Here is a 24,620-nt window from a genome sequence, read left to right on the forward strand (position 1 = left end):
TGTGTATATATATATATATATATATATACACATATATATATATATGTATATATATATATATATATATATGTATATATATATATATTGCATGCTGTCTCCCAGTATCACCACTGTGCATTTGCATTGCCTGTTTAGCTACTGGGGCGAGGTTTCTCGATAAACACTGGTGACATCTGCTGCCATGGCAACACCATTGTGTTCCCTCCTCCAAACCTCCCCCCTTGGCCACCTCCCTCCGCGTTCATACACCCCCCTTACTCCACCTTCTGCTTGTGCGCTTTGTCCACGCCGTCTTCGCAGACTAACTGGACTTTGACATTAGATGGGTATGTTCCGTTGAATGGGTAGGGGGGTGTGGATATAAACAACACGCACACACAAAAAAAAGCTGTGTTTTTTTTTCTTTTCTATTTGGTAGAGGAGCTCAGAAATGAGTGAGGACTACCACTACAGACTGGACCCCAGTGATCGCCTTAATGGTTTGGGACCGAGGAGGAAGAGACCCAAGAAGGTAAACGAATGCACCTCAAATGGGAATTTTGGGGAGATCTGACGGGTGCGCTTTTCATTGTTGTGCGCACCTCTTCGGTGCCTTGGCCAGTAGTAGTAAGAGGCGGTTCTCACATGACAGGGTGGGTCCCGACTACCTCTTTGTGTTGCCTGCTTCCAGATTTCATCCGTATCACACACAAGGGATGATTTTGGGGTGGGGGGAAAAACAACTCCATGCATTTTGGAATTTTTCAATCTTTAATTGTTGATTTGAATCCAGGGCCATATAAAACTAGTTATGATGTAATTAGGGTTTAAGAGTGTAAATCATTTAGCAGTTCCTCTGGTTTGCTTTGGCTTTAGAAATGCAGGATGGGCCTGATTGAATGATGGTCTTTGATGGGGCTGTAGGTTAGTTTACGGATAGTAGTTTTGGGGTTTTATTGTTAGGGTTAGATAAATATACACGATGATTATAAGGGCAAGGGTTACCGGTATATACAGTTATGAATATGATGTTTAGTGTTTGTGTTACGCAGGCTTTAATTATGGTTATGAGGTTTAGGGTCATGTGGTTAGGTTCTAAGGTTAGGGACATTATGATCAAGTTGGTTCGAGTTGGGTTCTGTCGTCTAATTGAAGAGATATCTTCCTCTTTTTTCTCATACTATTTACTGTACTTGTGACATCATCAAGATCCTGTTTCCTGTGACGTAATCGCAGTTGTTATTCTTGCTGTCGCTAACCAAAAGAGCAACATGTAAAGTGTTCTAATTCATTGTATTTAACTTTTAACATTATTGCATGCATTTAATCCTTTATAGCTGTTTGTTTACATATGCTGTATTTTTTAGGTATGTATTTGATCTATCTTTTATGTGAAATACATGTGAATTGAATCATTTAGGATTTTTTTTTTATGTTCCTATATTTAGGCAGAATTTGCAGAATGTATAATGTTCCAGTGGCTTACAATAAATATCCTGCTACTATATTTCAATGTTAGTAATGACGTACCAGTGGTATTTGGAGAACCAAGTTTTTTTTTTTTAAGGTGGAACTCTGTCAGAGATGAATTTTCTTCATATTTTATCGACTGACTCACAATTGGCACTGATCGTAGGTTATTTGCGCATCTGTATTAACTCAACAGGCAAAATATGGTCTCTCTTTATCGCAGATTTCTAACTCGAGCAATAAGCAAGAATAGCTGTAACATTTTTTAATTGCAGTTTTTTATAAAGTTTGACTCATTTAAATGATCTCGCGTTCCGTTACGCAGCACCAACCACGCTTTGTTGTTGAGATAGCTCATTTAATAAAACACAAATGCAATATAAAACAATGTATCATAGATATTTCACCTTTTATCTCCTTTATTGCATCAACCTGTTTCTAGGTCAGTAGAAAATGCCTTTGGCCGCCTAATCTTCTCTAAGAATACACACAACCCTTCGTTTGTTCATGTCCATATGTGTGTCTGTGTGCAAGTTAGCCCTACGGTGTTAATACCTCTAATCCACGCAGTCAGCAGGACTGTCCTACACTTAAGCTTCTTCTCCCTTTTTCACATCTTACACACGGATGCGCTCAAATGACACACAATTCTTCCGTCTTGGCTTGGATATTCCCAGAACAAACCCACGTTTGATTATTGTTGTTGCTGTTGTTGTTGTTGTTGTTTTTTAATACTCCATCCCCACCGGGGAGCACCTGTGATCACTGACATGGTGGTTGGGGAATCAGGCCAGGTAAGAAATGGCAAGTGTATTTGTATAGCAGTACTTTACAGTGGTAAATAAATGATTCAAAATGAGATTCAATGAAAAGATAAACAAGTTCAAGTATCACGTTAAAAGCAAGACGGTGAAAGCAAGGAATTTTATATTTGATTTATGAGAAAGCAGCAATGACCTGTAACGTTTTCAGGCCAGGGTTGAGTTTAGTGTGTTATCGGCACGTTGATACGGGAGAGACTGGAAGAGCCACAGAAAGGCAGTTGACATCCCTGACCAAAAAAAGCAAGTTGTGCAAAAAGCACATCAACTTGAACCAGTTGGGAAATGTACAGTTAAAGTTAAATTAAGTTCACCTCTAAAGGTTCTAGTGTATTTTAGACTCTTCCTAAAACTTCACTTGATATCAGTAAGAATTTAAATCTATCCTTTGACAAGCAGGAAGCAGAGTAGAGTGTAGAGATTTGGATGGTTGAGTTTCCTGGTTCCAGTGAAAAGTCAATTCTGGACCAGATCCAGCTGTTAGACTGAGAATGTGGAAACCCCGAACCCCCCCCCCCCCCCCCCACACACACACACACACTCACACTGAATACCACCTGGTTAATATGTATGCCAATATATTTGTAAATCTGTTAGCACGTCGTCTTCTCAAATGTAATGCTGAAGTCCAGACTCAAGGTGGTGCCATTGGTCATAAAGACGCCATCCATGTCTACCTCAGAGTCGGGAGATTTGGTCCAGGAGATGTACCCCGCTTCTCTTGCCAAATCTCTTAGCTGCCACCCTAATGAGGACAATTGATGTAGAAAATGAATGGAAGGATTTACAAAATGGCATACATATAGTCTTCCGTTCGGACCTGAAAGGCCTTTTTAGTCATTTGGGTCATTTCCATGGTTTCTTCAGGAACAAGCTTAATTGATTTCATATTCTTAAATAGAACTGGCCGCATAAAATGGCCGATAGGCTGTTAATTCATCGCTGCGATTGAAAGGAACCACCTGTTTTATTGCAAAGCTGCAGTCACGTTCTATTTCTGAATTTTGGGTCAATTTTTTTTTAAATATACATTTACATACATTTACTTTTTTAGTAGTAGTGGACCAGCATAAATACCATTTGAAGAGCTGATCTATATTTACAAACTAAATTCTAATATTTGTCCACATTACTATTGTCTACATTTTGTAGTGTTTCTCTTGGCTACACTGCTTACAGAATGTGAATGTTTGTTTGTCCAATAAGATTTCAGCCCCTCTGTTGCCATGTTAATTTAAGTTGCCTACGCTCTTCAGAATCAGGAGTGAAATTAAACTTCATTAGTAGCAATGATACAGTTTATTTTTTATTTTTAATCCAATCCTTTTTAATATACCCCCCCCCTTTCCCTCATACAATGGTGTCCATTTTTTCCCCCATTGTTTGATTGGTTGGTCAGAGCAAAACTGTTCCTACTAGAAAAAACACATTTAAATTTAGATTTCTTATTTTATTAGATACATAATGATTGTGAACTGCAGATGATGCATAGCACAGTTATATTGTATACTACATATAGTTTCTATAATTGTGATGTGATAGTAGTGGTATTAAAAGGTGGATTAAATCAGGCAAGTCCCCACTGAAGGTCCAGAAACGAAATACATGGCCCATTGCTACTTTGCAGAAATACTACATCAATATTTGCCAATTCACAATTCACCCCCTCTGTTCGTTGCAAAGATGGTACCTCCCGTGTGTGGACCCATTGCAGATGCTCTCTCTCTCTCTCCCTCCCTCCTCTCGCATGTTTTTATCGCATCCTCCCCCACCAGCCGAGCGACTGTAATCCCACCACCTCTCTCTCGTGCACGACACAAGAAGTGTTGGCACATGGAATTGGGAGAGATTCCGAGAGCCTTTGCGGCCGTGCGTGTTGCTTTGAACCCATAGGGTGGAGCCCTACCCCCACCCTTATCCCTTCCCACTCCATCACTTTTCCCAACCTGCATAGAGTGGAGGTGGCTTCCGTCTGCAGTCGAGCGGGAGGACTTGTGATAGTTGTCAGGTGCGTTCCCTTTTGTCTGAGCGCGGAAGCAGTTAGCGGGCAGCCATGGCGCACGCCGCCGCCCACATTAAGAAGGCCAGGTCTGAGATGGATCCACCTGCGGACCTGAAGGCTCTGGAGAAAGCTAAGGAGAGAAGGCGGCGCTCCCGTGAGCAGGCTGAACGAAAGCGCAAGGTACTTGGGATCCATCCCATGTCATTCATCCCCCATTTGTTGGGGAGTGGTTACCTCATCGCTTGCCATGTCATCCACGCCTCAACATCAACATCGTCTTTGTTGTTTCCAAGAGAAAGACACAAGCAATCGCTCTAATACTATTGTGCATCAAAAAAAAACATTTTGTCAATAAATTCATGCATAATGTTCAGGAAAAAGCTGCTCAACGTCACACAATTTTGATTTCCATTTGTGGGTGACAAGGGCCAAGCTCTGCAGCAAATAGTGAAAAACTACGAGCAATTGACCCCGCCAAATAAATATGCTGCGAATTGCTTGTTTGTGTCACTTGAACATTCTTCCTTGACACCAATTACTACTTTCCAATCAAGCTGGACCTTGACCCCGTCTTATGGCGTCTTGGGGTATTACAGATAAAGCAGGAAAATATACCTGTGTTTTTACTAGGCAGTGGATTGCTAATCAAAACTCTCTCGACCTATTTTTAGTTTGAGTGGCAAAATAGACTGCTAAGTTAGCTTCTCGTTTTAGCCATTAGCTGTGATTCTAAGCAGTGTGTATCTCGATGCGAAATTGTTGTTTCCAAATTCAAATCAATCAGAAATTAGTCGGTTCACCCTTCCTGGTGGACTGCCAAGGGCAAAAAAAAACAACAACCTGACATTTATATCACCTGTGCTTAATTTGAGTATCGGTGGTGAATAAAATGATCTGTGACACCTTTACCCCTGCGGCTGTTGTGACTTGGTTTGATCTAATTCTTCAATCCGCCAGTTCCTGTCAGATAACACAATTTGACATTTGTTGGTATGCCTAACTCTCATTGCCACAGTGAAAACCCTAAAAATAAATCTGTGGGTGTTTGCTGTACCTACACAGATTTGCTATCTACTAAAATATATTGGCAGTGGAAGGCTGTGAATATTTTTAAATTGGGCTTTCAGTAGTGGCTTTGCCTGATTTATGTACCTCTTAATACCACCACTATCATGCCGTAGCCTAATGATAGAAACTATCACATTCTTTTTTTTGCTTGACGTAGTTAATATGAAGAGATTACAATAATAAAGAAATCACACGATGTATCATCACTACGGTTACAATTACGACGACAAATTCCCTTCAGCATAGATAGGCCAAGCAATGTAGCGTGATCACCTGCAGCCATTGATGGCCAAGCGGGGGCATATCATCACGAATCATTTGAGTCAGGTGCGTGACTTGACCTCCGCCGAACCCCTGAGAGTAAACCCCTAGGATTTGATTGAACACAGGTTAAGAACCACTGGACTAGAGTAAGGAATTATCGTGAGGTGAATTGTGAAAATGTGATTCGTTAAAGAAACAGTCCTATTGCTAATATAGTTGAACATAAGCAGCAGTGATTCTGAAGGCCCTGGACAGATCAGATTTACGTGGCAAGAAATAGAGGCTAAATTCTGATTGGACAAAAAAAGGCAGTGCAACCAAGTCTAACGCCACAAATTGAAGATTGTATTATTGTATTCCAAAGAGACTATTTCATGGAACAAAAATATCTGTCTACAAGGCAGATGGGTGAGGCTAAATTGTGTAAAACTTCCATTTTAGTAATCGGCGACTCACTTTCGAGCATCGTGCGACACTCCCCTCAACCCCCACTCGAGCATTATTTTTGCTGTTTTGCTGGCAAAGCCCACGCTCTTATCTCTTTTTCAATCTAATCCCTGCCTGCTGCCGGCCTCTTGGATGATACAATTTATGTGGAAATATTTCTCTTGGTGATATTAATCTCAGCTACCACCTTTCACCTCATTCAATCAACAGCTTTCTCATGTTTTTGTGTGTCACAAGGTTGAATTTAGATTACTGTATGTACGAGGCCATCCGTTCATTTCCTATATGCTGTGCAGGGCAGCAGAGGGTAGCAGTTGGCGGTTCCAGCTGTCGGGGTACACCCTGGACAGATCCCCGATCAGTTGAGACACTGATTCACAGCTCAGGGCCTTTAGTAGACCCCAAGAAACACTATCAACACTATTTCCCAAAGAATAAGAAATACAATCCAGATACTGCAAAAAATCTAATCTAACTCAAATCAATGCAGATTTTTTTTTTTTTGCCACGATATTTATTTTTACCGGGCAGTTTTTGTGTAAAAACATTTCAGTTTTTGTGTAAAAACATTTCAGTTTTTGTGTAAAAACATTTCAGTTTTTGCAGTGTAAAAGCAGAGATTCTCTCTAACTGTTGTAAATTCACACTTATATCTTCTTAGCATGCAGTACTCTATGGTAGTGGACTAGGATTGACCAAATCCTGGATTAGAGTTTTTTATAATCTGGCTGTTGAGGCACTGCAGGACACTGCAGCTCAAAAGAGATTCCACTGCTGCTATTGCTATGACAACTAAAAAGGGAGGAACATTTCGCAAATGACAAGACGCCCTGCTCACACTTTAATATTATTATTCCAATTAGAACAAGGGTGGGGAACCATATTTGACCTGCTAGACAAGGTTTCTCAAGCTTTTTGGGTTTAGGGACGACAGGGGCGGGAGCATCAGTACTCAAAAGACTTTTGATGTAAAAAATATGTGCCTTAAACCCTGCATTGATCACCAACCAATTGCAAGAGGATCGAAAATGGTTTACCTCAGACTTAGGGGTGACTGATGAGTTGTGACTTGTTTGGCTGCTTGTTTGCAAATGATAGCCCGAGGAGTGGTTCACTGTGGTTCGCAGGGATTTACAGAAGACTTTCCAGATGTTCAGGGGCCTCAGACTGAAGAGGGCTTGACAGAAAAATGTGGCTTACCACAAAATAGTTGACTCTTTATGCATGATTTTACTCTCTCTAGTTCATTGACTCCCAACCACTGTGTCACGACACACTTCTATGCCAGTGATTTATAGTGACGGGCAGAAAAAAAGAAATGCTTCACCATTAGGTATTCGTGCACCGACCTCTATTAAATTGACTACGGCACGTTCTCTGTATTGTGTAGTTACTCTGCGATTCCCACACCTAATTTCACTCCACTGTCTGAAATCGTGACGGTAAAACTGGAGAGGCAGACTGCCGTGAACACTGGGGGTTTATTTTCGGATTGATGCACTTTAAAAGGAGCTAATATTAGCACACGCTTGAAAATCAAACCTTGCTGTTGTTATCCTGAAGTTTGATTATCATCAACAAAATCAGGCTGGCTGAGGAAATCTCCATCCTACCTGTTTCTGTTGTAGTCTGACAGCAACACCAGCTTCCTGCGCGCGGCCAGAGCAGGGAACATCGACAAGGTGTTGGAATATCTGAAAGGGGGAGTGGACATCAACACCAGCAATCAGGTAAAAACACGCACAAAGGGGTCGTCTCGCAAAAACAAACTTATGTATGAAGCCACAGACGTGACAAAGTGGGAAGAATTTTACACTGTATAACCTACACACAAATTTGTCGGTAGGTTTAGTTGAATGAGTATGGACTATGAAGTGATTTTCGGGAAAATTACAGTAAGTAAGAGATTCGAGTGCTAATGCTAATCGCTAACGTTTAGCATAGGCTAATTTTGTTGGTGTTTGTGGCATATGTGTACAGAAGGTAAGGTACAATGAGTATTTATATCCACTAAATTCAACTCACGTTCAACCTCAGTGGACAAAAAAAACTAATGATTAATCGATGGAATAATCGATAGGAGACTCGATTTAAAAATAAAAAAAAAGGCTCTTGCCCACATTCCCGGTTGTTCATGGGAATAATATGTATTTCATGCATACTTGATACCTATTTCATAGCCATAAATTAGTATACGGTTGGTGAAAAAGTAAGTATACAACAAATGAAGGGAAGGGGTTTAATAGGTTTGGGATCAATAAATCCAATTAATGTGAACCTATAGTAACGCTAGAGGTCATTCTGACCTGTTGTGTAACTGTACCAACCAGTGAGTTCCTTTTAGGGGAAATATATCTGCTCATTGTTTTGCTTGTCTTCACACATCCAAGAATGGGAGTGGACCATCTGGAAAATGTATGCGCACTGGGGCGCATATAAATGAGTAAAGTGCCAGTAAAGTTAAGTTGGTTAAAATTAAGTAAAGGATCATCTTGACACCCACAAACTAACTGTGTCAATACTTGCTTGTTGGGCCATTTGTTAATCCACGGCACTAATCAAACAGCACTAGTATTTGTCATGTTTGAGGTTCCGTGCAAACGCACACTGGGAAGAGAAAAATAACAAACTTACAATACTTTTTTTTTTTAGAATGGACTAAACGCATTGCACCTGGCAGCCAAGGAGGGCCACATAGAGCTGGTTGAGGAGCTGTTGGAAAGAGGAGTTGCCTTGAATTCTGCCACAAAGGTGCGGGAAACCACCCGTTATGTCTTGAAAGTGAAACCCACGGTCATCGTCATCTAACTCATGTGCACTTTGCTGTTTGTGAATTTAGAAAGGAAACACAGCTCTGCACATCTCCTCTCTTGCTGGTCAGGCTGAAGTGGTGAAGGTTCTGGTCAAACAATGCGCTGATATCAATACACAGTCTCAAGTGAGTGTTCCGGGCCGGGTCTGTCCCTTTCCAATGTGGCCTTTGGTTTGACTGTAACTTGCTCTCTGTGTTTTATGTGCAGAATGGATTCACTCCCCTGTACATGGCTGCCCAGGAGAATCACCTGGATGTGGTGCGATACCTCCTGGAGAACGGCGGCAATCAGAGCACTGCCACGGAAGTGAGAAGAAACCTAGTTTAAGCTCAAAACAGAGCCTCGTTTCCTTGTTTTTGCTAATGCGCACTACTCTCGCTGATGGTTGACAGGATGGCTTCACCCCTCTGGCTATTGCCCTTCAGCAGGGCCACAACCAAGTGGTTTCAATCTTATTGGAGAATGATACTAAAGGGAAAGTCCGATTGCCTGCCTTGCATATTGCGGCCCGCAAGGACGATACCAAATCGGCAGCCCTGCTTCTCCAGAACGACCACAATGCTGATGTCCAGTCAAAGGTATGTCAGACAGACTGCCGGATTTGTAGATTTTTGCTCAATTTAGTATATAGTACAACGAACAATGGAACGCCATACATTAAGCAATGGCAATAATGCCATCTAGGGGTATTTTTTAAAGACATTTTTGTGTTTGCACTGACAATATTTAATTTTTAACATTCTTTCAAGTGTTAGAATTCGTACAAGTATAAAAAGTCGGGATGGGTGAGTCCCGATACCAGGTATCGGTATTGGGCCAATACCCGACCTTATAAGGGTATTGGGCCAATACCCGACCTTATAAGGGTATTGGGCCAATACCCGACCTTATAAGGGTATTGGGACTGGCAATACTATAGTGCGGCGTTTTATGATATCAAAACTAATAGTGGAATCAGACTTGGTATCGGTGACGACTCAAGAGTTGAGTACTGGTATTGGTTTGAAAAAAAAAGTGGTTTCAACCATCCCAAATAAACAAAACCTTAAAGCAACTAATAACTTCTTTGCTGCCAAAGGCGGGATTTCTTTGTGCGCCTGGGTGATGAGTCTCTTCACATTTAGATTCAACACAGCTGACTTAGCGGTGTTCTGTTATAGTTGCGGTATCCAAAATTGTACTGATGATAAGGTTCCATTTCCAGTGTATGATAGTCGCTGTCACACTTCTCCCCTTTCACAAAAACGCCACCATTTTGAAGCTCACTGGGCTGAAGTCACACGAGCACTGATATTTTCCTCCGTCATGTCCCCTGCTTCAGATGATGGTCAATAGAACTACTGAGGTATATGGTGTTGTTGTTTTTTTTACCGGCCTCATAACTATTTATTTTCTGCCACATTTCACAGTGCTGTATGAAAAAATAACCGTCACTTTAGTTTACAGTTTCACCACCGTTATTTTTTGGCAGTCTCGGCCTCCATTGCATGGCAACGCGTCTCTGTTGTCTGTGTTCTTTTTATCCTTATTTTTTTTTCAGATGCATTGTAAATTTGTACTGTTTAACACTACTAATTGGTGACTCTTGCTAAACATTAACATGCCTTTTTTTGAGGAAACAAACCTTAACATTGGTATGTTGCATGCTTTATATAATCAGTAGTCTGTGGAATTGAGGGTTGCCAGATTTGAAACCCAACCTACAGCGGCATCCAAATTCTAGAAATGTTGTTCGATTGCTTCCGAAGAGGAGCTTGGTAAAATCTTAATACAATTAGATTTTTCAATGTTCATTATTTTTTTTTAAAACCCACTAATAATTTCAATAATATGCAAAAAATATGTTCTACCGCATCAATATAGATTTGTTTTAAACGTAATTATAAGTCTAGTAATTGCTAATTATATTACATAGGTTGCATCGCACCTTACAGGAAGGTGATATGTTTCGCTGCCATCTTTCTGCTACAGATACCCAAAGGACAACTAAGCGAACGTAGTAATTGGTGGTAGGTTTGCGTTGCGTAGTCTCTCTGAGGCACGGTAGTGCGCTCCACGTGCTTCAAAATGTACGCGCTTCAAACTTAGGTTATTGCATTCTGTTAGTTCACCAGAAGATGGCACTAAATTCTACACACTGCCACTTTAAGGAAAGTAACACATATTTTGCTTTTGTTTGAGCTAGTTAGATCTCTATTATAACTAGACCCACAAAAAAAACCTTGACTGAAAAGACACAGAAAGTCTGCCATATTGGTTTTGAGGCGGCCATTTTATGTTGGTTTATTTTTTAGCGTTTCTTGGGGTCATTGAGAACTGGCCTCCTCGAAATTTCGAAATTAAACATCTTAGCAAAATAATATTTGTTGCGTATATCTACATGAGTATAACTAGAAGACACGGGAAATGTACCAGTTTGTTTTGAAGCAGCCATTTTAGTATCATTTTGTCCATTTCCATGGGTTTTTCAAAAACAAACTAGTCTGGGGCCTTGGGTTTGACACCTGTTATAAAACACAATCAACAGTCGCATAATTTTACCTCCATTTTCATATCTTGTGTGCTTGCAATGTGTCACAGTTCCAAATCGTTTTTTGTTACTCGTGGCAGCCCTCCTTAGAAACTTCAGGTTCCTGATCAGCTATGTCACATGCATGTACACGCCCTTCCTTAATTTGGCACCGTTCTGTGTTTGATGACTGCAACGTTTTGAAACCATCACATTTAGTCACTGAATTCTCAGCACTTTTGTAAACAACTTTTTCACATGAAATCGGACCAAAACTTACAGAATGGCAAGGTAAGGCAGACATTTCACAACTACTCAAACCTGCTGTATAATCTAACATTTCTGACGTAGTAATTCTCATTACTAATGCTAATATTTTGATGAAGTCAATATATTTATTTTTTATTTGTACATGTAAAAAAAAAAAAAGTTCCACTGTGTCTACTTTTATTGTATAAATGCTGAGACGATGTGGATAAAAGTGAGAATTTAAGAACCGCATGCAAAATGTAGATAACCAGCTCTTTAGTTAATTCATTCAGTCATTAGTCACTTTGGTTGCTGTTTTGTCTTGAATAACTGAAAAAAAAAGCTCTTTCTCAGCCTTCATACAATTTCTGAGTAGAAGCACAATGTTTTGTTTCAATATAATTTGATCCTGTCTATTTTGTAACAATTGTATGATTGCTTGCCATATTGTTTCTCCTTGCATTGTGTTTCCCATCACTGACTTAAAAGTGATTGTGACAGCCTGCATGAAGTGTTGCTTTTATTTGGTTTTGGTTTGTTTTTTACCTGTAATTTGACTTCCTACTTTGCATACCTGATGGCATTTAAATCCAATGCATGCATTCTGTGAGTCAAGTTCTAGTCTTCACGCTTTTCTCTCTCATTCCTGCACTCTAGAGTGGATTCACCCCACTGCATATCGCTGCCCACTATGGGAACGTCAACGTGGCCACACTCCTACTGAACCGAGGGGCAGCTGTGGACTTCCTCGCCAGGGTAAGATCCGACAAACCAGCGATTCCCCACCACCGTGAGATCATCTGGTGTGCCGTGTGAATTTCTGTAACAGCAGCGTTTATCTTCTTTGCAGAATGGTATTACTCCCCTTCACGTCGCATCCAAGCGAGGCAACACAAACATGGTTTGCCTGCTACTGGATCGTGGCTCTCAGATAGATGCGAAAACAAGAGTGAGTGCTTTGAGGAAGTGCGTCAATCAATATCTACATGTGTCTGGTGTGATACATTGTCAAATGATTCATTATTGTTGTGGGAAAGTGCATTAAATTCCATGGCAGTGCCAGCTATCCATTAAGGTATTTCATTATGTTATACAGGCAGCCTCAATTCACAGGCTGAGTCTATCCTTCCCAAGGGAGGGATTTATTAGATTTGTTTTTGTATGTACCGGTAGTTTTCACTGGGTATTTTTGAACAAGACATTTTCTTTATTGTCGTTTATTGCCCACAACTTCTATGAAAGTAGGTCATGGGAAAATGCTGCTCTAAATCTACTCTGCTCTCTCTGTAGGATGGCCTTACCCCGCTCCACTGCGCAGCCCGGAGTGGACACGACACAGCGGTTGAGCTTCTCCTGGAGAGAGGAGCGCCTCTGCTTGCCAGGACAAAGGTATCATTTTGACACTTTTGCAGTACAACGGACACAAACGGTCCCTTCCACTCACATTCATGTGCAGTCAAACTGTAGTCGGAAGTTGACCATTTTAGGGGAAATGAAGTAAAACATTCTAAAACAGTCACATTACATGAGAAATCTTTTAATTTCACCAAAATAAAGATGTAACTTCTAGAAAATTACAATAATTAAGTCGTAATTTAAAAAAAATAAGGAATTTTGTAAGAATAGTATGCAGAAAAATATTGAATTGGAAAAAATATATATATATTTTTAGACTATTTAATGAAAACAAAGTTTCAAAGTCGCATTATGAAAGTAGTGTCCTAAGAGTGACAATACGCAGAGAAAATACATGATTTTAATAGCTTTATGAAAATCTATTTATAACACTACAGGATCACCATGACAGTCAAAAAGGTTAAAAAAATATATTTTTTGGGGGGGTCTGCAATTTTGCAAAATAAAATTGGAAAAAGTCAGAATTCTTAGTAAGTAATACTATAACCACAAGGCAAACTTTTAACATTACAATAAAAAGTTGGAGTTCAAATTTGGCAAAAATGGCAAAACAAAGTTTTAACATTCGTCTTTTTTTAGGGTGTGCGGAGGTTAGAGGGTTTGCACCGAATCTCGAAAAAATGAACAGGGTGAATATCAAAACATAAATAAGTTATAGGCTTTCATTTCGAATTTAAATGGCTCTGATTCAATTTTCTTACTTGCGGGGGACAAAGCTAACTGACCAGAGTAATACATGAAAAATGTTCCACCATGATGCATTTGTACATCATTTGTAATGTAATGATAATAACGTTTGGAATTTAACTTTCGTGCTCCTCATTGTTCCCCAGAATGGCCTGTCACCCCTTCACATGGCTGCCCAAGGCGATCACGTGGAATGTGTCAAACACCTTTTGCAGCACAAGGCGCCCATCGGTGATGTCACTTTGGACTACCTGACAGCTTTACACGTGGCAGCCCACTGCGGCCACTACAGAGTTACCAAGCTTCTTTTGGACAAGAGGGCCAACCCTAATGCCCGGGCATTGGTACCACCGCTTCTCCCTTTTTTCTCATTTGAAATGATAATAATGGCAGTAAAAACATTCCCATCCATTCCACAGAATGGCTTTACTCCGTTACACATAGCTTGTAAGAAGAACCGGGTGAAAGTCATGGAGTTGCTGGTCAAATATGGAGCCTCAATCCAGGCCGTTACAGAGGTACTTGATGAAATAATACTGTACGTTTATTCAAGTGCACTGTCTTTAATGAAAGATTATTTAACGGTTGTTTTCCAAATTGTGTGAAGTCTGGTTTGACGCCAATCCATGTGGCAGCCTTCATGGGTCACCTTAACATAGTCCTGCTGCTGCTGCAAAATGGAGCATCTCCAGACAGGAGCAACATTGTGAGTGAAACGAATCACATTGACTTGATGAACGCCAACGCAATGATGTGACACGAATCGTGCTGTACAGCGCGGCGAAACATCGTTACACATGGCAGCCAGGGCCGGTCAGGTGGAGGTGGTTCGGTGCCTGCTGAGGAACGGAGCAATGGTTGACGCCAGGGCTCGGGTGAGTGCAGTGCCGGTTCGACCGTTTTAGGAAAATACAGTAATGAATATTGCAAAGAGAATCTTCTCGTGTTCAGGAGGACCAGACCCCCCTCCACATTGCCGCTCGGCTGGGGAAAACCGAGATTGTCCAGCTACTCCTGCAACACATGGCGCACCCTGATGCAGCCACAGCCAATGGTTACACTCCCCTTCACATCGCCGCCAAGGAGGGCCAGGTGGAGACCGCCTCAGTTCTGCTGGAGGCGGGGGCTTCGCACTCGCTGGCTACAAAGGTGGGTGGCAAATCCAGTGATGCTTAGCAGGGTGTCTGTTTCTTAGTTCAACCAATCAGATTTCAGATTCACCTTCCACAATAACATCAGTATTTTTCCATCCTCTGGTTGGTTGATCTGAGTAAAACTGTTCAACTAAAAAAACACATACAATGATATCCATCTCTGGCTATTATGCTGTATTTGTTTTATATTTTTTGTCATGTTTGTGAACCGGTACTGTAATTCCCCACTGAAGGCCAAATGGTACCAAATGCACAGCCCTCCACTTATGTACATTTACTACATTTGTTAGTGCCTATTATGAACACTCAGTGAGTAATTAATTGATGGTCTTTGGTATATTTTCCTCAGAAAGGATTTACTCCCCTTCATGTTGCCTCAAAGTACGGAAGCCTAGATGTGGCCAAACTTCTGCTGCAGCGTTGTGCGCCACCAGATTCTGCAGGGAAGGTTGGCATTGAAAATAAAGAAGCTTGATGACATTTGTACCATTCATATAAGCGTGCAAAAGCGTAACTTTGCAATTAGAAGTCATTTTAAGAGAATGAAGTCCTTACTAATAAATAATAAATTTGACATAATAGATTTGATCCATTACAGTAACCAAGCATGTGCGCGATTTTTATTTTTGTTTGGAACAAAAGTAATGCTTTGCAGCCATCTTGTGGCTTCTACAGGCAATTATAAACCTTTTTAAGGAGGCATCAGATCCTCTCTTGTAAATAGCGGAGAACACTGAAAATCTAGCTTTTGTATTTATTGCAGAGGGAACCGTAGCAATGACACAAATCCCATATTCCAGAAAGGGGGGGAACACAAAAAGCAAAAAAAAAATTAAATAATGTCATGGTCATTTGGCTTTTCTGTTGGTGATCAAAATCGGGAATCGGAAATTTTATTTTAAATACATACAGCCTGGCCCTACCATTACAAGAACAAGGAGCCATTTTATGTAAATAAGGACATAAATATTTCACGAAAAAAATTGCGTGTTCCAAGAAGTTGTAATATTACAAGCAAAAATTTTTTTATAGCATATGAGGAGGGAAAAATACAAATATTTTCATAATATTCTGACTTTCTGTTTTAGAATGGCCTCACCCCACTCCATGTTGCAGCACATTATGATAACCAAAAGGTGGCGCTTCTGCTTCTGGACAAAGGAGCATCCCCTCACTTGATTGCCAAGGTGAGACTTCAACTTCCAGTTCACTGCTTGGATTATTAAAAACATTATGAGATTAAGTCTTTTGGAAGCTTCAGGAGTTAGTTACATGGTCAAAAGTCCCAAGTTTCATACATCATAGTTCCGTCTCCTGTTTCTTTCTGGAGCAGAATGGTTACACCCCTCTCCACATTGTGGCCAAAAAGAACCAAATAGACATTGCGACAGTGCTACTGAACTATGGTGCCGAAACCAACGTCCTGACCAAACAGGGTGTCACGCCACTCCATTTGGCTTCGGAGGAGGGCCATGCTGACATGGCTACACTGCTCCTGAGTAAGGGAGCTCATGTCAACACCCCTACTAAGGTACTGTGGAAGCATTCATTCATACCTACTACCTATGGATACTATATAGCAAGCTAAGATTTAGCATACAAACATATAGCATGTTAGCATGTGATAAATTTGTATATTTACTACAATTCATGTTGCAAAGTCGCTATGTCACTATATTTTACCGTACCTATTACCAACCATATCTTACCGTATGCGTGCATGTTGTCAGTTCTTGGTAAAATAGACCCACACTTCAGTTAGATGATCATTATTTCTGTGTTGTGCTCTAGTGTGGCCTTACCGCGCTTCATTTGGCAGCGCAGGATGATAAAGTTGCTGTTGCAGAGATCCTTGCCAGAAATGGTGCCAACCTCAACCAGCAGACCAAAGTAGGACACTATAAAAAATTAACATACTCGTACATGTTAAAATCGAAAGTTTGGACCGTTACGAACATGGTTTCTTTTACAGCTGGGCTACACTCCGCTAATTGTTGCATGTCACTATGGAAACACCAAAATGGTCAACTTCCTTCTTCAAAATGGCGCCAGCGTGACAGTAATGACCAAGGTATGAAATCCATAATCAATTGTTCTGTTTGGTGTGTTCAGAACCGCTGTGTAGCGTGATAGCACTTTATGACCTTTTGGATGTAACTTGAAATTCAACGCTTCCACAGAATGGATACAGCCCTCTCCATCAGGCAGCCCAGCAGGGCAACACACACATCATCAACATACTGTTGCAGTATGGGGCCAAGCCAAATGCTGTCACTGTGGTAATGTTCATGCACATTCATATATCGCCGCTGTTATGTGAAAAACACTTATGTCCATTTTTGTCTTTTTTTTTTATTTTTACTAGGGGTGTCAGGCGATTAATTTTTTAATCATAATTAATCGCATGACTTCAATAGTTAACTCATGATTAATCGCAAATTTTATATCTGTTCTAAATGTACAATATTTTTTTTTATTATTATTGTTATAGTTTTCATACTCTTGAAAATTTTCAACTAATAGAAATATGGCTACATCATTGATAAAGTAATTTCATAATAATTAATAAAATTTGAAAAAAGATGTACTGCACTGTAAAAAAAAAACGAGTGTGATATTGATTTGTGTTAAGCAAAATTTTCTGCCACTAGATGGCATAATTGCATATGTAAGACATTGATGACAGCTCAGTGCATTTTTCTTTTCATATTGAGAGCAATCTAATCTTTAACTTCTAACTTCTGCACATTTATTACATTTTAAAATACAACTTGACCCCAGTCTCTACAAATATATGCATTATTATTAAATGTATTACTGCTAAAAGTTGTTTTTTTTGTCTTGGACAGAATGGGAACACCGCTCTTGGTATTGCGCGACGTCTGGGCTACATCTCTGTTGTGGACACGCTGAAAGTTGTCACAGAAGAGATCATCACCACCACAACAGTATGTTACACATCCAATCGCAAATCTGATTATATGCAATGAATGAGATGTAGAGAAAAAAAATATCCCTCACTACCAGACGGTGACGGAGAAACACAAACTGAATGTGCCAGAAACAATGACGGAAATACTGGATGTCTCAGATGAAGAAGGTCAGTCTCAAGAATCCTTGCTTTCCTGTTCATTCTACAGCAGGGGTGCCCAAGTTCGGTCCTCGAGAGCCCCCTATCCAGCCTGTTTTCCATGTTTCTCTCCACTAACACACCTGATTCATGATCAGGATCGTTATCAGGCTTCTGCAAAGCTTGCTGATTAGCTGATCATTAGATTCAGCTGCGCTGCAGGAGGGAAACATGGAAAACAGGCTGGATATGGGCTCTCGAGGACTGGACTTGAGCACCACTGTTCTACGGTGTTCCTCCGCTATTGTGGTTCCACGTTCACTTTTCCAATATATTGCAGCTTTGTTAAGCTCTTTTTTTTTCTCTCCCACTGCCAAGGCGATGACACCATAACGGGCGACGGAGGAGAGTATTTAAGGGCTGAGGACCTCAGAGAGCTTGGAGATGATTCGCTGCCAGGACAGTATCTGGATAACATGAACTACCTCTGCTTCAGCAATGAGGGCGCGCACACTGGCAGGTAACGCAAACTCAAAGGACATTAAAAGCACACATACACACACAGTGGAACCCGAGTTACAAATGACCTTTTCAAGTTACGTACAAGAAAAGTTGCTTCTAGTTACGTACATGCTTCGTTATGCGAACCGTCTCGGCTATGGATGAGCGCACGGATCAGTTTTGTGCTCGTACTATTTAAGCAAGTTGTTGTGTATGCAGTCGTAAATTCAGCTTACCACCAGTGCTTTTAAATTATTTTCTGTTTCTCCCACTAATCTAAACATGGCTTTCTGATTAATATTGCGTTAGTGGAATATAAGTTAAATGGCAAAATCCACACGTTTTTATTTATCTCAGGGAGCGGCCATTTTGCCACTTGCTGTCGACTAAAAATGACCTCACGGTTGCTGAGGTAACAACCAATCACAGCTCGCTGTTTTCTGGAGCTGAGCTGTGATTGGTCAGTGCCGGAGCCTTGAGCATTGCATTGTATTATTTATTTCCATTGCAGTTCAGAAAGATCTTTCACCCCCACGCGCCAAAGATACTACCATAAACATGACAGCATGATGGATGAAATGCTCACCTGTCAGGTACGTACACTGAGCATACATTTAATTCAGGTTTCCAAATTTCGGCTTGTGGGCCAATTCTTATTCTTATCTCTTGCTTTGTCCCAGACGTCATCACTTCCAAGAGAAAATGAACAAGACTCATACAGGTTGAGTTGGGGCACAGAGAATCTGGACAACATAGATTTATCCTCCAGTCCACTGCACTCTGGGTATGTAAAGTAATAAATAAATAAAAAAGAGTGTTTGGTGTCAGAAGTGGGATACCATGGCTTCACAAGAATTAGTCTTCTTCCCCCACTGAGGTTGTCTGAAATTCAGCTTGAACACTCCGCTATCGAAGGATCAGGGTGTTTGGATGCCATTTTAGGGTTTTAGTAACAAAAAAAGCAGAAGTGTTTTTTAGCGAATTCTTTTCTCCAGAAAAATTTGACAGTCGGTGAGTATTTGTCAAGGGTGGCGAGGGTTTACTGTACTACTCTTATGGAAGATCAAGCAGAGCTTAATTGATTCTGATATACTCCTTCTTCTCTCTTTGGGTTTCACTTTGGCTGGAATTCTATCCAATGTTTTTAGCCGTTGCTCTCCGTGCCGTGATGACACGGACCACAGCAGGTGATCTTCCATGCCTTGATTCAGCCATTCCATTTCTTTTTTTTTTTTTGTGCTTAATCTCCTACTTTCTTTGGGGACGTTCTTGTCATCTATATACTTTAACCTCACGTTGAGTGGACTATTGTTATTGTGTCTGTTTCGTTTGGTGTCTCTTTTGAACACTTGTTTGTTTTAAACAAGATCTTATTGACAACTGATCCTTGTTTAAATTTGTCCTTTTGTGTGTGATGTGATGTCAAAACAAAAATCTCAATACGGACAAGAGGTCCAGGTCCAATAAGCTGGGTTGTATTTTGCACAGTAAATTCTGTCGAGTAAATTTTACTCTAAATTGAATCTATTTGGTCCCACTCTAAGTAGAGTAAAATTTATACTAACAATTAAATATTCAGAATAAGTTTTACTCAAAGTATTTTTAGTGTGTATGACAGAATCTGCACATAAAATAAATCTATGAAAGATTTTTCACTCAGAAATTAAAAGTTCATTTTTCAAGGAGAGATTTTGACTAAATGTTACTAGTTTTTGTTTTTTTTAAGTTTACAAAAGGGTTGAGGAAGGAACTCACGACCTTCAGCTTGGGAGAATGCCACTCTACCACTAGCCTCGCCAGCCAGATTGATAATTGTGATGCACTCGAGGGAGTTCTTCACATTATCAATCTGGTACTTCACTAGGCAGACCCGTTCGTTGCTGTACGACACTTCAAGCTGATTGGACGATTTGTTTCGACCAACCAAAGCAACGGATAAAAATCTTGTCTTCCGCCTTGTCTTGGAGGGGGGCGGGGGAGAACGGACATCTTTACTAGATAAAAATGCACGAATCGCCTCTTAAGCTGTGAGTAATTCTGCGAGAAAATAATTAATTGCAGCATCTATTAGTCTGTTAAGTTTGTTTGTTTCCCCTCGCCATCCGTCCTGCCTATACAACGCCTGATTTGTCCGATAGATAAAAGATCGGCTGCAAATGTATCAGCGGGAGCGCGGTACAAGATGTATTCTTCGGAATTTGTGAACTCACAAATACCGCGAGAATTCATCTTGCTGGCAAGGTTACTCTACCACCTGAGTTATGCCACTCCTAGTGTTTGCTTATATCCAAGAGGAGACCTAAAACATTGAAGATTCCAGCTGACGAGCGATATGCTAACACACAGCAGGAGCTGCGTACTCGGAGTAGATTGACTCCCAACCTGAAGTTGTGGATTTGTTCCTCAACAATTGTGTGACTTAAAAAAAAAACCAACAACAACTATTTTTTAAGTGTAAATTTTACTCTATTTAGAGCAGGAACAAATAGACCCAGTTTAAAGTAAAATTTACACTACAGAATTTACTGTGTATGTATTAAAGTGCCTGCTCTCTTATTCATCAGCTTCCTGGTTAGCTTCATGGTGGATGCAAGGGGCGGATCCATGCGGGGCTGCCGCCACAATGGCCTCCGCATCATCATCCCACCTGGGAAGTGCAGCGCTCCCACACGAGTGACCTGCAGGCTTGTGAAAAGGCACCGCCTGGCCAGCATGCCCCCCATTGTTGAAGGCGAGGGTCTAGCCAGCAGGTTTATTGAAGTTGCACCGTTTGGAGGCCAGCTTCTTGGGTAAGAACGCTGACTTTGTCTTTTGACCTCCCAGAGTTTCATTTACTCCAGAATTCTGTCCCATGTTAGTTGTCAGAAACTGGATCAAACTTGCACATTGCATCCAAGACCAAATGTTGTGTGCGTGTCTTTTCTCACTTAATGCTGCGTATTGGAACATGACACAGTAAGCTCCACCTCCCCAGTGCCCCACCACCTCTCAATGAGGGCGAGAGTTTGGTGAGCAGAATCCTCCAGCTTGGCCCGCCGGGGACAAATTTCCTGGGGTAGGCTGCAAAAAAAGACGAGACAAAAATTGTGCTTACGAAAGAATGCTTATTGTTTATTTTCTCTTTTTTCATTTAATTTTGTTTTTTTGATATTACTAGCAAATTCCGAAGTTTTAGCAGAAAGCCAAATATCCTTAAATTCTTGTGAGTAGTGAATGTAGTTTGATCTGACCTGGCGTGCACTGCTAAAAACTTGTTGTTCCTCCATCCAGTCCTGTAATTGTGGAAGTGCCCCACTTCGCTGCTCTACGCGGAGGGGAGCGTGAACTTGTTATCTTGAGGAGCGAGACAGGAGAGAGCTGGAAGGAGCACCACTGTGAGCACACCCAAGAAGAACTCAACCAGATCCTCAACAGCATGGATGAAGGTCAGTCTCCTCAGTGCCTTGCTCAGCATCTAAATGTGCTCCTACAGCTGATGCGGCAGTCATTTGAACGTTTCTGTTTTCCCCTCTGCTAGAGCTGGACTCTCAGGAGGACCTCCAGAAGAAGCGCATTTGCCGTATCATCACCAGGGATCTCCCACAATACTTTGCGGTGGTGTCGCGTATTAGGCAAGACAGTATTCTAATTGGTCCTGAAGGAGGTGTCCTGAACAGCACGGTTGTACCCCAAGTGCAAGCAGTTTTTCCTGAGGGGGCCTTAACCAAAAGGATCAGGGTGGGCCTGCAGGTAAATGACATTGGTTTCAGGAGAATTGATTTTTTAGCTTGGTCCCTTAAACCCTTAAGTCGTTGGACCACTGTACCTGTAAGTGAAGGTATATTTTGTCTTAACAAAACAATATCTGGATTGAATAATCAACTGATTACAGGGTTTTTGTTTCAGTCACTTGAAAATCAATACATATTTGATTGCAAGTGTCTCTTCTCTAAGGCCCAGCCAGTGAGTTTGGATATCGTCAGGAGGGCTCTTGGGAACAAGTCCAGCTTTAGCCCCATCGTCACTCTGGAGCCCCGCCGAAGGAAGTTTCATAAACCCATAACCGTGACGATCCCAGTCCCGAAAGGCAACTCTGACCCCGTCCTCCACGGTATGGGACGGGACACCCCAACTTTACGACTGCTCTGCAGTATCACAGGTAAAGGCCAAACTCATTGGTCAGCCACAAACAAACACACGCTTGCCATTTTTTGTTGAGACGGTTTGGGTCCGTTTTTCAGGTGGAACAACACCAGCCCAATGGGAAGACATAACAGGAACCACTCCCTTAACATTTCTCAGCGACCGTGTGTCCTTCACTACCAATGTTTCTGCGAGGTAACAGATTTGTTTGAAATCAATATACAGTGGAACCTCGGAGTTTGAACGTCTCGGAACTCGTACAATTTGGACTTCAACCCAAAAATCAGAGTAAAAAATGGCTCGGAGTTCGAACGCCCAAGCAAAGCAAGCTAAGCCGAACATACCTTGAAAACGAGTGAAACCGAGTAATGCCAAATGCTCACGTTGCGGTAATTAAGACTATGCACTGCTCATTTCCAGTCAGATCATGAATGCTCCCGGAGGTGCTCCATACTCGCGAGTTCATTTTGATTTTTCCACGACAATTTTCTTCGCCATAGGCCCAAAGAAAGACAACAGTGCCAGTGGTAGCAAAGAAAAACATACAGTGCTACGAACCACAATGGAATTAGGAAGGAGATTATCGTGCAGTTGTAACTACTGTCACGATTTCTGTAAATACTGGCACGAGGACTCCCCTTAGCTGTTCAACAATGTGCCTGACGTTAAACAAGGACCGCTTAGTAGTCTAACAATATGCCCAATGTAAAATACACAACTTCGGCAAAGAACTAAAGCTAGCATTAACATAGCATTTATCATCCACTGATGCCATCACACCACAACAGATAAGGTAAGGTATTTTTATTGTTTAAATAAATAAATTAAAATAGGAATTTTCTGTTTTTGGAGCTTTGGAACGGATTAATTGCATTTACAATATTTCCTATGGGGAAAAATGTTTCGGAGGTTGAACAATTCGGACTTTGAACACTTCGCAGGAACGAATTATGTTCAAACTCCGAGGTACCACTGTATACTAAAGTAATCCTGAAAGATTGGAGGTGCACCAGACATCAATAATCGTTTCAATGTGTCTAGGTTTTGGCTAATAGACTGCCGGCAAGTCCAGGAATCGGTCAACTTCTCCTCTCAAGTGTACCGGGAGATCATCTGTGTGCCTTACATGGCTAAGTTTGTCATCTTCGCCAAAACCCACGACCCCATCGAGGGCCACCTGCGCTGCTTTTGCATGACTGACGACAAGATTGACAAAACGCTGGAGCAGCAAGAGAACTTCACGGAGGTAGCCCGCAGTCGAGATGTGGAGGTAGGTTCGAGTAGCTGTACTTTACTTGAGTATTTTATTATTCAATCAACTTTTAACCTTTACTCACGTTGGCAGAGACAGTGAATACCTTTGCCTCTCCTTTTTTAGGTTCTAGAAGGAAAGCCCATCTATGCAGATTGCTGTGGAAACTTCGTTCCCCTCACCAAAAGTGGCCAGCATCATCTCTTCAGCTTTTTTGCCTTCAAGGAGAATCGACTCACACTTTTCATCAAAGTCGGTGTTCTTTTCTATATTTGCTCATTCAGATAGACGTAGCAGATTGATGTTGACCTCATGGCTGTATGCAGATCAGAGACAACACCCAGGAGCTGTGCGGTCGCTTGTGTTTTCTGAAGGAACCCCGGATTTACAGGTCACTTGCTCACAACGCCATATGCAACCTCAACATCACCCTGCCGTCATACTGCAAGGTGAGGCAGTCCTCAGTCCTGAAAGCTATTTCATTTCATATTGATGATTGTATTGATTTGTTTGATTTCAGGAGCGAAAGCCTTACAGTCGCTGAAAAAAAAAATGCACTTTTTGTCTCTCTCCCTCTTCCTGCTTCGCTGCTTTGGGAAAAAGGAGTCTGATTCTGATCAAGATGAAGAGGTAAAGACAGCTATTGTTTCCCATCAATATTGCATCGGTGGTGGTGTATAAAATTGTCATTATTGATCCCGGTTCTATATATTGTTTTCACAGATAAACACAGCGCAAGAGAGATGTAAGCCATTTTTTTCCCCGTTTGGGTTTAAGAAACTTTGCAACAATAACC

General features: G+C 41.2%; 1 protein-coding gene across 17 annotated transcripts in view; it reads left to right on the forward strand.

Moving 5' to 3' along the window:
* Nucleotides 1-282: 282 nt before the first annotated feature.
* Nucleotides 283-24,620, forward strand: part of ank2b (ankyrin 2b, neuronal) — a 33,370-nt gene continuing 9,032 nt past the window's right edge. For 5 of the 17 annotated variants that reach the window (XM_086059990.1, XM_086059991.1, XM_086059993.1 and 2 more), the window contains exons 1-33: nt 9,249-9,442; nt 10,186-10,209; nt 12,280-12,378; nt 12,473-12,571; nt 12,913-13,011; nt 13,872-14,069; nt 14,145-14,243; nt 14,333-14,431; nt 14,502-14,600; nt 14,677-14,874; nt 15,229-15,327; nt 15,968-16,066; nt 16,213-16,410; nt 16,671-16,769; nt 16,852-16,950; nt 17,060-17,158; nt 17,729-17,827; nt 17,907-17,979; nt 18,328-18,469; nt 18,962-19,043; nt 19,131-19,234; nt 19,599-19,637; nt 21,015-21,239; nt 21,407-21,505; nt 21,721-21,875; nt 21,968-22,179; nt 22,384-22,588; nt 22,671-22,767; nt 23,614-23,842; nt 23,951-24,076; nt 24,151-24,273; nt 24,428-24,454; nt 24,548-24,569. In XM_086059990.1, coding sequence (XP_085916116.1) covers nt 10,186-10,209; nt 12,280-12,378; nt 12,473-12,571; nt 12,913-13,011; nt 13,872-14,069; nt 14,145-14,243; nt 14,333-14,431; nt 14,502-14,600; nt 14,677-14,874; nt 15,229-15,327; nt 15,968-16,066; nt 16,213-16,410; nt 16,671-16,769; nt 16,852-16,950; nt 17,060-17,158; nt 17,729-17,827; nt 17,907-17,979; nt 18,328-18,469; nt 18,962-19,043; nt 19,131-19,234; nt 19,599-19,637; nt 21,015-21,239; nt 21,407-21,505; nt 21,721-21,875; nt 21,968-22,179; nt 22,384-22,588; nt 22,671-22,767; nt 23,614-23,842; nt 23,951-24,076; nt 24,151-24,273; nt 24,428-24,454; nt 24,548-24,569 — 3,766 coding nt within the window. In that variant the 5' untranslated portion in view covers nt 9,249-9,442. Of the gene's footprint in view, nt 327-403; nt 512-3,981; nt 4,453-7,679; nt 7,782-8,703; nt 8,803-8,890; nt 8,990-9,071; nt 9,171-9,248; nt 9,443-10,185; nt 10,210-10,479; nt 11,665-12,279; nt 12,379-12,472; nt 12,572-12,912; nt 13,012-13,871; nt 14,070-14,144; nt 14,244-14,332; nt 14,432-14,501; nt 14,601-14,676; nt 14,875-15,228; nt 15,328-15,967; nt 16,067-16,212; nt 16,411-16,670; nt 16,770-16,851; nt 16,951-17,059; nt 17,159-17,728; nt 17,828-17,906; nt 17,980-18,327; nt 18,470-18,961; nt 19,044-19,130; nt 19,235-19,598; nt 19,638-21,014; nt 21,240-21,406; nt 21,506-21,720; nt 21,876-21,967; nt 22,180-22,383; nt 22,589-22,670; nt 22,768-23,613; nt 23,843-23,950; nt 24,077-24,150; nt 24,274-24,427; nt 24,455-24,547; nt 24,570-24,620 lie in introns of those variants that run through there. The other 12 variants (XM_086060001.1, XM_086060002.1, XM_086060003.1 and 9 more) reach the window with 10 other exon arrangements.

This window comes from Leptonotus elevatus, chromosome 17 (genome assembly GCF_054856555.1).
Source record: "Leptonotus elevatus isolate MCC_2025b chromosome 17, RoL_Lele_1.0, whole genome shotgun sequence".
Classification (NCBI taxonomy): Eukaryota; Metazoa; Chordata; class Actinopteri; order Syngnathiformes; family Syngnathidae; genus Leptonotus; species Leptonotus elevatus.